Consider the following 15,391-nt stretch of genomic DNA (forward strand, 5'->3'; position numbering starts at 1 on the left):
GTTTCTCCCTCTTCAAATTCTGCAGCACTGCTGGTCACAGCTGACCTCCCGTTAGAGTGCTTCCCATTTCTCGGTGTCTATGCCACAGTTTTAAGATTGGCTTTAAGCCCATTTTAAATCTCTTTTCATGTCCACAAACTTTATGTTTCTAATTCTGTAAGAAGCTTGCCAATAAAGAGTTCATGTATGGAGTAGGGGTAGAGTTACACTACAAATGTAATGCAGCTTGACACCATTTTATGGCTCAAAGCTATAGGAGTTGTAGTTTCACAAGTTTTTATCTGTTTCTACCAAAGAGTGCTAGTGTCTCAACCAAATTACAACCACTCAAATGTAGGGTGGGGCTACTTTTCTCTAATTTAAACTTAATTATCAATATATTATTATCATTTCATCAATACCAGGAAGCTATGTCTCCCTGTATGTTCTTTCTCCTCATTTTTTAATAAAGTTACTTATTGTCAACTCTTAGGGTGGAACGCTGTCATTCAGAAACTCTTAATAACAGTGTCATGTTGTCCTTTGTCTCAAACAGCAGATTGTTTGGGGCTAAATGTCATCTGAAGCTAATCCACCTTTCTAGGTAATTGAGGCATGGGAAATGTTTCCTCTGTTCTTTTCACACAGCCCAATGTCAAGGAGCTACCAGCAAGTCTTGGCACTTGTATTTGCTGTGGAGAAAATCAACAAAGATCCCCATTTCTTACCCAATATTTCTCTGGGATTCCGTATCTATGATAACTATTACAATGGAGGCCAAACCTATGAGAACGTCATTAGCCTTCTGTCTGAAAGGGACAAACTCACTCCAATTCTTCCTCCTCCCTATGGATATGGGTACTACTATGGTTATGGGTATCCATCTTACAACATGATGGGCACAGAGAATGAGGAGAAAGTCAAAATACTTCCCAACTACAATTGCCAAGGCCACAAGAAGATGGTGGCTGTCATTGGAGGGTTGACATCAGAGTTCTCCATGCAGATGGCCAACGTGCTGGGGATCTACAAGTTACCACAGGTAAGAGCTCAGTAAATGTAAATCCTGGCTTTTACTTTTCCATGTGGACTTTCATTGAGATGCTCTTGAAAGGGTCTTTCTATGCCAAAGATGGACAACCCCATAGGCTTCCAAATATTGTTGATAAAGTGTGGAACGACCTTATCAGATGGAGGTCCAGAAGCCAAGGGGTAGCGGGGGACAGTGGGGGAAATTGTGGGAAAGCGTTCCACTTCCCTTAGCATCGTGGGTCATTGGCTGCCATCCAACAATATTTCCCCACTGTCCCTGACTTCGGTCCATGCTGTCCTCAGCTTCTTCTATGAGGAGTCAGTTAGTCACCCGACTCCTCAGGGCTCTGTCTCTGCATTCTACTGACACATTGCCAGCACAGAGCTCCACCGGAAGTAGGCCTGCGTCATTAGATGGGCTCTGGCGGACTCCATCCTGGCAGAATGTCGGCAGTGTGCAGAGATGGGAAACCACCCATCTGATGAGATTGCAAGTTGCAGTCCAACATCTGAAAGGCTACATATTTCCCACTTCTGCTCTCCCAAATATCCATGGGTAGCTCTGATCCAAGCTATTTTGTTACTTGCTATAAAGGATGAAATGGCAACACATGAAATAGTAACATTTTCAAAAGATATGGCTTTTTTGAACCAACAATGATACAGTGGTTTAAAGAGTCAATGGGATTTTGGCCTGCATAAATAGGAGTATAGTGTTTAGATCCAGTCATGCTACCCCTCTATTCTGCCTTGGTCAGACCAGACCTGGGTTACTGTGTCCGATTCTGGGCACCACAACTGAAGGGAGATGTTGACAAGCTCGAATGTGTCCAGAGGAGAGTGACTAAAATGATCAAGGATCTGGAGAACAAGCCTTGTGAGGAGTGGCTCAAAGAACTGGACATGTTTAGCCTGAAGAAGACGAAGCTGAGAGGAGACATGATGGCCATGTGAGGGGAAGTCATAGGAAGTAGAGAGCAAGCTTGTTTTCTGCTGCCCTGGAGACTGGGATGCGGAACAATGGCTTCAAACTACAGGAAAGGATATTCCACCTGAACATTAGGAAGAACTTCCTGACTGTGAGAACTTTTCAGCAGTGAAACTCTCTGCCCTGGAGTGTGGTGGAGGCTCCTTCTTTGAAGGCTTTTAAGCAGAGGCTGGATGGCCATATGTCAGGGGTGCTTTGAATGCGATTGTGCTGCTTCTTGGCAGGGGGTTGGACTAGATGGCCCACAAGATCTCTTCCAAATCTATGATTCTATTATTCTATTCTATATCTCAGCAGTCTATTTTGCACTACAAGCAACTGGATATCCTCTCTATATGGTTATCAGAAACTGAATAGCCACAGCTTGGGAACAGAATAGTGGAGTGCTGAAAATATATGCCCACGACACAATCACGCCACCACGTGGCTCCACTCAACATCATGGCAGCAGAGCTAGTTACTTACTGCTCCACTTCAACAGTGGAATAAAGCACTTTTAGGAATCTGTTCATGGATTTCCCTCCTGGATTAAAAGCTGTCTCCAAACAAGGGACTACCTGTCAGAGTGCTTTGATTCTGTTTTCCTGCATGGAAGCAGGTTGGTCTGCATGGCCCTCATGGTCTCTTCCAACTCTGTGCTTCCATTATTATATGATGGAGCCCCCAGTGGAACAATGGGCTAAACCCTTGTGCTGCAGGACTGAAGACTGGCAGGTCGCAGGTTTGAATCCAGGGAGAGTGCAGATGAACTCCCTCTGTCAACTCCAGCTCGTCATGCGGGGACACGAGAGAAGTCTCCCACAAGGATGGTGAAACATCAAAACTTCCTGGCATCCCCTGAGCAATTTCCTTGCAGACGGCCAATTCTCTCACACTAGAAGCAACTTGCAGTTTCTCAAGTCGCTCCTGACACACACAAAAAAGATTGCAACCCCAGTGTGCCATGATGTTGTGCAATAAGCAGCGCAGTCACATACTATTAAATAGCCACAAATGCCCAACACAATTTTGTAACTCCTCTCTCATTTTTAACCGGTAATTATCCCTTCTTTAATTCTTACTGCATTGACTATGTAACAACATTGGGGAATTGTGTCTGTTTTCACAGGTTAGTTACGGCACGTATAATCCTGTTTTAGGCAACAACATTGAATCCCCTGGTTTGTATCAGATACATTCAAGTGATGATCTCCAGCATGTGGGTATTGTCCAGTTGCTCCTTTACCTTGACTGGTTATGGATTGGTCTTGTTGCTCCAAAATATGGCACTAGTGAGAACGTCCTCCTTAACCTACAAGATGAAATGCAGAAGAATGGGATTTGTTGGGAATTCACACTATTGTACCAACCCTATGCATTTTTTTACCTTGAACTGCAACAGAGAAGAGAAGAGTTGTCATGGTCTTCAAGCAAGATAGTGTTTATGCATGGTGATGCCAAGTTCCTTTCAATTATATTCGACCTCATTAGTGGGATATTGACAGGGAAAGTGTGGTTGACCACAGCAAAGTGGGATTCTGATCTGCATATAAACACAAAATCATTCTCCGGGGCTTTGTCCTTTGGTTCCCATCAAAAAGAGATTCCAGGATTCCAGTTTTTTCTCCAGTCTGTAACTCTGAACAAATATCCCAATGACATTTTCATTAAGAATTTCTGGAGCCAAGAATTTCATTGCAACTTACCTCCTCCCCGTTCGCGGCCACCAATGCTCGGAGTCAGGCAATGTACTGGGCAGGAAAACCTGGACGGCCCATATGTCTCCCATTTTGAGATGAACATGAGTCCCCAAAGTTACAGTATCTGCAAAGCGGTCTTTGAAGTGGCCAAAGCGCTGCACAAACTAACTCTTGACAGTTTGGAACACAAACAAAAGAAAAACAATCTAGGGCTTGGAAAGATCCCTCTCTGGCAGGTAATTTGAGTTTTCTTGACTTTTGACCTTGTCATATGGTGTTGTCGGAGTTGTGTGTTGTTGCTCCGTGTTGTCAGGCGGTGTGGGGAATTTGGCACCCCATGTCCCACATCACCCACCTTGTCACCCAGCTGATCCCATAGAGGAAAACGTGGAGAATGTGTGGTTCCCCCATTTCTTGTAATGACAGCATGGGATAGAATCATAGAATCATAGAATCATAGAGTTGGAAGAGACCTCGTAGGCCATCCAGTCCAACCACCTGCCAAGAAGCAGGAAAATCACATTCAAAGCACCTCTGACAGATGGCCATCCAGCTTCTGTTTAAAAGCCTCCTAAGAAAGAGCCTCCACCACACTCCAGGGCAGAGAGTTCCACTGCTGAACAGTCAGAAAGTTCTTCTTAATATTCAGATGGAATCTCTTTTCCTGAAGTTTGAAGCCATTGTTCCACATCCTAGTCTCCAGGGAAGCAGAAAACAAGCTTACTCCCTCTTCCCCATGACTTCCTCTCACACACATATACATGGCTATCATGTCTCCTCTCAGCCTTCTCTTCTTCAGGGTAAACATGCCCAGCTCTTTAAATCGCTCCTCATAGGGCTTGTTGTCCAGACCCTTGATCATTTTAGTTGCACTCCATTTTAGATGCCTCCCATGTTGCCATAGCAGTGGCATGCACCAGCTCCGTCCTCCTTCACCTACAGAGCTGTACCAGCATCATTTGATAGGATCAAGTGGGCTCTGTGGGTGACCTGGGCTAAACCATTTCACCAAATTTAGCCCCTTTGTGATGAGGTAATCACACAAAATGCCATTTCACAACAGGTACGCAATTACTAATAACGGCTACATATCAACATGAACACCCCCAATATAGCATCACTCTCCATTCATGCCATTTGCTGATTGATACTCCCACAGTCATACCACATATCCTCATAATTCTCCCTTCCCATACTTTTGCTGCTTAATATTTTTTTTGTTATTACTTTTGGTTTTTATGTTTGTTTATTTTGATCGGTTGCTGTCGGTAAATATTATGTTATTGCTGCATATGTTTCTATTTCGGTGACTACCATGAAATATACCTGGTGTGGATGTTGATGATTCTGTTCATGATTCCTAATGAAGAAAAGGTTTCTCAACTAATCTTTAAAATTAATTTCATCATAGATTCCATTTATTTATTTATCCTGTCAGAAGTGAGTTGAGGGTGCAGTCTACATGTATTTAAAAACACCAAATTTAAAAACTTGACATTATGCTAAATGCCCTTTGACCAGAAGCTGGCCACTTGGAGTGCCTCTGGTGTCTCTGTGAGAAGGTCCTCCATTGTGCATGTGGCAAGCCTCAGGTTGCATTGCAGTAGGTGGTCTGTGATTTGCTCTTCTCCACACTCACATGTCGTGGACTCCACTTTGTAGCCCCATTTCTTAAGGTTGCCTGTGTATCTCATGGTTCCAGAGCTCAGCCTGTTCAGCACCTTCCAGGTGGCCCAATCATCTGTGTGCCCAGGAGAGAGTTTCTCATCCGGTCTCAGCAACTGATTAAGGTGCTGGGTTTCAACCTGCCACTTTTGGATTCTTGCTTGCTGAGGTGTTTCTGCAAGTATCTTTCTTGATCTTAGGAAGCTGTTTCTTGATTTAAGCCATTGACATGCTGGTTGATATCCGAACAGAGGATGGGCCAGAAATGTCACTGCTTTGGTCCTTTCATTACTGGCTACTAGGGCTGGGCGGTTTCGTTTCGTTAATTCATAATTCGTTAAAAATTCGTTATTTTTTTGTTAACGAAGCGATAACGAACCATTCTGGAGCAACTTAAAAACGAAACGAATTTTTCAATTCGTTTCATAAATGCTTTGTATTTCGTTATGTATTCGTTTTGTTATTGGTTTGAGGTCGTTTCGTTATTATTTCCGCATGTCTGGGGCAAGTTTTATAGTTGTTTTTTGTTTAATTAGTGAAAAAAAATATAATATCACACCAACAGTCAACAACAGAGGGAAAGGGAAGCTTCAGAAGTTCCCCCTGTCCCATTTGGAGGTTTTTTAGAGTATTGTGCGGTCGCGTCCGCCATTAACGAATTGATTCGTTATTGTTTTGTTATTGTTTTGTAATTTTTTTTACCATTTACGAAATTTTGTAAATATCTATCTTTTTTAAAAAAAAAATTGGAATTCTTTTAAATATCGAAACGCAAAAAACCCCAAAAAACGAATCGATTTTAGAAACAAATTTTTCCGTTGTTACCCAGGCCTACTGGCTACTACTTCCAAATGGATGTCAGGTGGGGCAATATTGGCTGAACAGTATAATTTCTCAAGTGGTGTAGGGTGTAGACATCCTGTCATAATGTAGCATGTCTCATTAAGAGATACATACACTGTTTTAGAATGGTGAGATGTGTTCCACACTGGGTATGTGTACCCAGCAGCAGAGTAGCAAAATGCAAGGGCAGATGTCTTCACTGTGTCTGGTTGTGTTCCCCAGGTTATGCCAGTCAGCTTTCATAGGATAATTTCTAGCACCCCCTTTTGCTTGATATTCAAGCAGTGCTTCTTGTAGGTCAGAGCACGGTCCAGGGTAACTCCTGGGTATTTGGGTGTGCTGCAGTGCTCCAGTGGGATGCTATTAGTTAAACAATATTACACACATTTGGAGAAAAGTAGCCCCCAATCCACAAAACTCAACTAGATGATAATATGCTTCTCAGGAAGCATCCTAAGACTTCAGCCATATATATATATATATATATATATATATATATATATATATATGAATAATATATAAATTATTAATATATATATATATAATATATAATATATGAAATGGTAATCATATTAAAATCTACTCTCTCTTTTGTGCAGTATCACCACTATCTTGAAAAAGTACTTTTCAATAACAGTGTTGCAGAGGATGCCTTTTTTTATGGGGCTGGAGACACAAATACCTATGAGATTTTAAATTGGATTTTGCTCCCCAATCATTCCTTAGTCAGCATAAGAGTTGGGGAGGTAACCCTTCATCATGCAGCAAACCATTGTGTCACCATCCAAGAAGAGATGACTCTATGGGATGTAAAATTTGCCCAGGTAAGGTGCATACAAGGCAGTCCCATCCAGAAGGTATTTTATTTTGATGATTTAAAACTAGTGTACTGAATATATATATATATATATATATATACACACACACACACACACACACACACACACACATATGCATATATATTGTGTCAGAAGTGACTTGAGAAACTACAAGTCATTTCTGGTGTGAGAGAATTGGCTGTCTGCAGAAACATTGTCCAGGGGATGTGTTACCATACTGTGAGAGGCTTCTCTCATGTCCTCGCATGGGGAGCTGGAGCTGACAGACAGGAGCTCACCCCATCTCGCAGATTCGAACTGCCAGCCGTCAGGTCAGCAGTTCAGTCAGCATGAGGGTTTAACCCATTGCACCACTGCTGCTCTACTAAATATATAAGGATGGTTCTTGTGGTTCTATACCATAATAAAAGGTTATATGTCAGCACTAAAAATAATAGATTATTCAAAACAATTAGTGTGATAAAAGAGTAGGTTATCAATTGCCAAAACAATAACATAATGTGAAAGACATGTAGCAATGAGAAAAAAAACATATAAAATTCACCAGCATATAAAATTTATTAACATGCAATCTAACTGGTGCCAGGTAAATTGTTGAAGCATACAAGAGGTCAGTTAGTGTGTGTGTGTCAACTGTAAAATAAGATGCAAGAAGCTGATTGGCTGGACAACACCTGAGGAGATAGCTGAGCCTAGGACTTTTGGATACTGTTACATTTATCAGGCTTGAGCTGTGCATGTGCTTGCAGAGAAACAGGAGACAAGCAAACAGAGTTTGGAGTGTACTCTTGCTTCATGAGCTGCTAAAGGAGATTATCCACATGGACAAAGAAAGAGCATTTTACGTCTCTCATAAAAGGACATGTGAGTCGATGCAACTGATAGCATGATTGTAAATATGTTGTTCTGAATTAATATATTCTATATTAATAGTCAGATAGGTAATAAAGGTGTTTTATGATTAAAAACATATTCTGTAATAAACTTTAAATTTCTCCTCCTTGCTTCCTCATAGCCACCTAATTCTAAGTGCAGCAATAACTGTCCCCCTGGATTACGGAAAGTCCTTCTTGATGACAAACCCAGTTGTTGCTTCCACTGCACTGAATGTCCCAATGGGGAAATCTCCAACCAAACAGGTAGGCAGGATGAGAAAAGCCCACATTGTTTTCCTAACCTAATGTATGGATGGTGCAAATGTTTCAGCCAAAGTTAACCTATAAAACCTGAAAAGTAATAGGGTGAACTGATTTCCTTCTTTCAGATATGGACCATTGTGTGGCGTGTGAAGAACATCTCTATGCAAATGAAGCAAGAAATACATGTATCACCAAAAACATCATCTACCTGTCCTATGGAGAACCTTTGGGAATTATTTCAGCTTCCACTTCTCTTTCTTTCTCAGTTTTTGCTGCCCTGGTGCTAGGAACTTTTATTAAGTTCAGAGGGCATCCTATAGTCAAAGCCAATAACCGTCATCTCAGTTATATTCTCTTATCCACTCTGATACTCTGTTTCCTCTGTTGCTTGCTCTTCATCGGACGCCCAAGGAAAATGACTTGCCTTTTTCGGCAAGCAGTCTTTGGGATCATTTTCTCTGCCTCTCTTGCTACAGTTTTGGCCAAAACCATCACGGTGGTTCTGGCTTTCAAGGCCACAAAGCCAGGCAGCGGTGCACGAAAATGGCTGACACCTAGACTTGCATATTTCTTTATAATGGTCTGTTCTCTCATTCCGACTGCCATTTGCATGGTTTGGTTGGGAACCTCCCCTCCATTCCCAGATGCTGATTTCTATTCAGAGCTTGGACACATCATCCTGGAGTGCAATGAGGGCTCACCCGCTGCACTCTACTCCATTCTGGGCTACATGGGCCTCTTGGCTTTGGTGAGCTTCATTGTGGCTTTCCTTGCCAGGAAGCTGCCTGACAGCTTCAATGAAGCCAAGTTCATCACTTTCAGCATGCTGCTTTTCTGCACTGTCTGGGTATCCTTCATCCCAGCCTATCTCAGCACAAAGGGGAAATATATGGTGACTGTAGAGATTTTCTCAATTTTGGCCTCTAGCGCTGGATTACTCGGCTGTATCTTTCTACCTAAGTGTTATGTCATTCTACTGCATCTAGATAAGAACCAAAAAGTGCAAATAAGCAACAAATATTTCCACTGATAATAAAAGGACAGAAAGCATAGACTATAACAACAACAACAACAACAACAACAACAACAAGAACAACAAAAACTCTGGCACAAGCCAGTAAAGGTGGTCCCAGTGGTGATCGGTACACTGGGTGCAGTGCCTAAAGACCTTGACCTGCACTTAAACACCATCAGTGCTGACAGAATTACCATCTGCCAGCTGCAAAAGGCCACCTTACTGGCATCTGCACGCATTATTCGCCAATACATCACAGTCCTAGACACTTGGGAAGTGTCCAATGTGTGATCCAATACAACAGCCAGGATAGTGACCTTGTTTGCTGTGGACTAATCTTGTTGTGTTTATAATAATAATAATAATAATAATAATAATAATAATAATAATAATAATATTAATAATAATTCCTGCAGCCCAAGAACAAGCCATTAGAACCAATGCCATCAAAGCCAGAATCGAAAAGTCGATGACAGATCCCAAGTGTAGACTCTGCAAGGAAGCAGATGAAACAATAGATCACATCCTCAGCTGCTGCAAGAAGATTGTGCAGACAGACTACAAGCAGAGGCATTAACACCGTTGCTCAGATGATTCATTGGAACTTGTGCCAAAAATACCATCTGCCTGCGACAAAGAACCTATGGTATCGCAAGCCGGAAAAAATTACAGAGAATTAACATGCCAAACTCCTCTGGGACTTCCGGATTCAGACAGACAGAGTTTTGGAGTATAATACTCCTGACCTCACGATCGTGTTAAAAAACAAAGTATGGATTATTGATGTTGCAATCCCAGGTGACAGCAGGATTAACGAGAAACAACTGGAAAAGCTGACACGTTATGAGGATTTAAAGATCGAACTGCAAAGTCTCTGGCACAAACCAGTAAAGATTATCCCAGTGGTGATCGGCACACTGGGTGCAGTGCCTAAAGACCTTGGCCTGCACTTAAACACCATCGGCGCTGACAAAATTACCATCTGCCAGCTGCAAAAGGCCACCCTACTGGGATCTGCACACATTATTCGCCGATACATCACACAGTCCTAGACACTTGGGAAGTGTCCAACGTGTGATCCAGTACAACACCCAGGATAGTGAACTTGTTTGCTGTGGACTCATCTTGTTGTGTTTCTAATAATAATAATAATAATAATAATAATAATAATAATAATAATATATTTCTAGATCACCCTCTCTGCCTGAAGGAACTCAGGATGGTTTACACATACGAAATGGCAAGCATTCAATGCCTCAGGTGAGTACAAACATATCAATTTTTTTTTCGTGTCTGGAGCAACTTGAGAAACTGCAAGTCGCTGCTGGTGTGAGAAAATGGCCGTCTGCAAGGACGTTGCCCAGAGGATGGCCGGATGTTTTGATGTTTTATCATCCTTGTGGGAGGCTAATCCCATGTCCCCGCATGGGGAGCTGGAGCTGATCGAAGGAGCTCATCTGTGCTCTCCCCAGATTCGAACCTCCGACCTGTCAATCTTCAGATGGCACAAGCGTTTAACCCATTGCACCACTATGCGCTCCATAACAAAATAATACACTATAAAGCAACAGTAATAACAGTGAGCTTACGACAAAGAATTTAGCGTTGTGATGAAAAAATAAAACAAAACAATCCAATAAGACATAGTTAACTAAAGCATAAGGAAACATTACAACAAATACCCCAAAAGCAATTTAAAATACAGTTATGTGAAAAATGGCTGGCGCCATTAGAAATGTAACATGGCAGTTATATAGTACAAGTGGGACCTGCCAGCATTCCAAGTAGTTAAAGTGTCTTAGTCCTCCTCCTCTCCATACACTAAAGTGCATAGGTGTGTTTTAGAAGTCTCTTAAAGGAAAGGAGGATGGGGGCTGTTTTTACTTCTTTAGGGAATAGGTACTGCTCCGGCAGCAAAGTAACGGTGCTCCATGCAGTAATGCCAGCCACATGACCTTGGAGGTGTCTATGGACAACGCTGGCTCTTCGGCTTAGAAATGGAGATGAGCACCACACCCCCAGGGTCAGACACGACTGGACTTATTGTCAGGGGAAAACCTTTACCTTTACTTATCACAACTTATCATCCTACAGGCTTGGCTACATATTACAAACTCACTACTGAGAAACTTATCCCATAGATCAGCCCAATTTCATGTCAAGTTTTTACTAGGAGCCAATTCCCCGATGTGACCTTGTCTGTTGCCAAGTTTCTCTCTGAAGTAGCCAAGATAAGACAACTTCCTATATTAGACACAGGCTGAAACTTGTCCAGTGTGTCCTTACCCTTGTTCGTTTGCATCTTGTATTGCATGTCCTCCTATGTTTAATTAGTTTTATCAGTTTATTATTCTGTTTGTAGTTGTGCACCTTTTACCACTGAGCCAATTGAGTCTTTGGGCTGTAATAAAGTTTTGATTGATTGATAGTTCTGGCATTACCTCCATGTTTCGACAGGCTTTTAATGTTTGATATTGCTGTTTTAAAATTGTTTTAAATTGCTTTTAAATTTTGATAGATTTTAGCCATTCTTGTAAGCCACTCCAAGCCCCAGGGGAGTGGCGGCATATAAGTTTAAATAATAAATAAATAAATAAATAAATTTTAAAAAATTCATTTTATTGTTTTACCCCATTCTTACCCTCCAGCATTACTTCCATTGACACACTTCTCTCTTATCTTTCTTTAACCTTGCAATTGTTATTGTACACGGTAACCCCCGCATCAAATAAAAAGGATGTATAGTTCTCCACGGGCAAGGGGCAGAAATGAATTACAGCAGTGCCCTTCCCTGTACATGAAGTCTCCCCACCCCAGCCTGCCATGGACCAGCAGCAACCATATTTCCAAGAAGTCCATTTTCCTATTTTACACTTTTTGACCACACGCTTTAATCTGTGCTGTTCTGGATCAGCACATGTTTGCAGGGAGCCAGGTCCTTTTTAGTGTGCACCTGCTAGGGTCGACTATGGATCTCATGGATTTGGGTCTAACTGAGAGTCTCTCTTGTTGGATCCAGGAATCTTTAACAGGCGCCTGGTGCCGGCTTTGATCTCATGGAACCAGCCCTGGCTCTTTAACCAGCACTAGTCCATGCCAGTGCTTGTTTCATAGACCCTTGCTACGGTGAGAGGTGTCTCTAGAGACATGCTAACTCAAATAAAACATATCCTATGATACTACAATGTATCTCTCTTCAAGGACTTCATAACACCTTCCTTCCCTGATTCTACTCTATGTCTCAATTTCTCTCTTTTCCAGTGCTGATATGCACATGGCTCACGGGCCAGGCAATAGAAAAGAAAAAGGAAATAACCCTTCTCATGCATGACCACCGTGCAGTCGTTTTGACCACCCCAGACCCTTGCTTCTCTCCTGGCTATGAATTGTGTTTGATTTCATCTTATGTTATTTTATTTCTTTTTATTCCTGTAAATATTTATCTATATAAATAAAAATGTAATGTTCTTTTGTGGGATTAACAGAACTCAAAAACCACTGGGCGAATTGACACCAAATTTGGACACAAGACACCTCTCAAGCCAACACGTGACCAGCACTCATAAAACACTGAAAAACACAGCAGAAGGGACTTAAAAACAAAACAACAACAACATTACAATGCATGTGCAAAACCACATATATATACACAAACACACATATATGCATACACACACACAAAACACATACACAGAAAGGATGAAGGAAGGAAGAGAAGGAGGGATGGAAGGAGAGCAGGAAGGAAAGAAAGAGGGGTAGAGAAGGAAGGAGGGAGAAAAGAAGGGAAAGAAGGAGGGAAGGAAAGAAGGAAGGAAAGAAAGAAAGGTAGAGAAGGAAGGAGGGAGAGGAAGAGGAAGAGGAAGAGGGAGAGAAGAAGGGAAAGAAGGAGGGAAGGAGAGAAGAAAGGAAAAAAGAAGGGTAGAGAAGGAAGGGGGGAGAGAAGGAGGGAGAGAAAGAGGGAAGGAGAGAAGGAAGGAAAGAAGGAGGGAAGGAGATAAAGAAGGAAAGACAGAAGGGTAAAGAAGGAAGGAAGGAGAGAAGGAGGGAGAGAATGAAATAAAAAAGTGAAAGAGGGTAGGAAGGAGAAAAGGAACGAAAGAGAGAAAGAGGGAGGGAAGGAAGGAAAGAGACAAGACAGGATGGAACCAAAGAGCAAAGGAAGCGAGAAAAGAAACAGGAAGAGAAGGAAGAAAGAAGAAGGGAAAGAAAAAGAGGGAAGGAAGGAAGGAGAGAAAGAGGGAGGGAAGGTTGGCCACAGCAACGCGTGGCGGGTACAGCTAGTGTATAAATAAAAATGTAATGTTAGTTTGTTGGATTAACATAACTCAAAAACCACTGGGCAAATTGACATCAAATTTGGACACAATACACCTATCAGGCCAATGAATGACCACCACTCATAAAATATTGAAAAACACAGTGGAAGGGACTTAAAAGCCAAAAAAGCAAAAAGATGCTACAGCGCATGAGCAAAAACGAGTTCCCCAGCAAAAAACAAAACAAAAAAACCACACACCTCCACACACAATAGCATATCCACACTCTCTTCTGGACTATAGCTCCCAGCCTCTCCTAGACCAGGCCCTTTAGGAGAGGAGGATGATCTAAATGCACTGTTTCCAAGATGCAAGCTTTTTTTCTCCTTGGATTTCTTTGAGAGCATCCCAATCCCCACATATTTCCAATTTCCTATTCCTGTCGGCAACTCCCAGCAATCCTCCAGATAGATAGATTACATAGAGATAGATAGGTAGGTAGGTAGGTAGGTAGATTGATCAGGAGGACTGCCTGGAGTTGCAGTCCAAGAATAGATAGAGAAGGAAGAACAGGGAGAAAGAGGAAGGGAAAGAAAAGGTGGGGGGGGGGCGAGGAAGGGAAGAGAAGGAAGGAAGAAGAAAAGGAAAGGAAAAAAAGGAAGGAAGGAAGGAGAGAAAGAAAGAAAGAAGGAGAGAAAAAGGGAGGGAAGGTTGGCCACAGCAACGTGTGGCGGGTACAACTAGTATTAAATAAAGGGCAAACTTCAATTAACTATTTTAACCTCTGACAGACTCTTGGGCAGAGTCAACAATCCTGGAATTTCCTCCAACATCTCGAGCCAATGGTGCAGCAAGGACGATTATCATCAGGACATTATCTTCCTGCAACTCAGCATATGCTCTTATGACGGTCATCCAGGTTCCACTTCCAGTGAGACCCAAGACATCAGACAGACAAAGACATGGACAAAAGAAATATGATTGTTCTACTAGACCAACAGACATCTGGAAACACACTCTTTGTTTATTCAGTCTGGGAATGTATGTAAGGAATTGTCACCAATAGTCCCAACACCTTGTCTCCAAAATTCCATCTTGAGCTCCCAGAAATGGGTACAGCTTCTGGAAGTCCTCTCCACCCCAAGAGATGCATCAACAGCTGATTGGAAGCCCCAGGACTTCCCCACCCAGCTGGCAGGGGATTCCCAGCCACATTATTGGGGCTCGGACCAACCACAGCGCAAGCTCACCTAAGCCTGACCCTCAGCCAATCAGGTGTGGAGGAGGTGCCAACTGACTTCTTGTGCTAAGCCAATCAGGAGCAAGGAGAGGGAATTTCAAAACTAGACAATGTCAATGCATGGGATTTCTTTTGTATAAAACTGACTGCATATCCCATATTATTTATGCTTGTACATTTATGCATCCATTGCAGTACATTGCATCCCTTCTGCAGATTGAATAAAGCCTCTGTCGTTTGCCTTCACCTGGTGGGTCCTAGTCTCCCCCTAGAAAATTGGCAGTTAGCAGATCGCACCAGGTAATGGGCCCCCATTATCTGTGACCCTTAAAAAACTAAATTTCAGCTTCAAATCTTGATAATTATGAAGGGACCCAGGGGCATGTACAATTCAGGTGCAAGAAAAACAATGGGAAAGAGAGGCAGAAGCTGATCTCTCAAGGTCAAAGGAATGTGTTCACGTTTTGCAGCCCATAAATTAGAGAGAGGGCTGTTGGGAGTTTAGATCAAGCAACATTGTCGCTACTGGAGAGAGAAACTCCTGTCTTGTTCCTCACTGATTCTTTAGCTCAAGGCCCAAGATTTCTGGTCTAGTTTTCATAGAATCATAGAATCAAAGAGTTGGAAGAGACCTCATGGGCCATCCAGTCCAACCCCCTGCCAAGAAGCAGGAATATTGCATTCAAATCACCCCTGACAAATGGCCATCCAGCCTC

At 42.3% G+C, this 15,391-nt stretch overlaps 1 protein-coding gene across 1 annotated transcript; it reads left to right on the forward strand.

Annotated features, from left to right (window-relative positions):
- Positions 1 to 631: 631 nt before the first annotated feature.
- Positions 632 to 9,194, forward strand: LOC137095647 (vomeronasal type-2 receptor 26-like). The gene is made up of 3 exons (XM_067462409.1): positions 632 to 1,021; positions 8,041 to 8,164; positions 8,290 to 9,194. The coding sequence occupies exons 1-3, from the start codon at positions 632 to 634 to the stop codon at positions 9,192 to 9,194; spliced, it is 1,419 nt and encodes a 472-aa protein (XP_067318510.1).
- The last annotated feature ends 6,197 nt before the right edge of the window (positions 9,195 to 15,391 follow it).

This window comes from Anolis sagrei, chromosome Y (assembly GCF_037176765.1).
Source record: "Anolis sagrei isolate rAnoSag1 chromosome Y, rAnoSag1.mat, whole genome shotgun sequence".
In the NCBI taxonomy this organism is placed as follows: Eukaryota; Metazoa; Chordata; class Lepidosauria; order Squamata; family Dactyloidae; genus Anolis; species Anolis sagrei.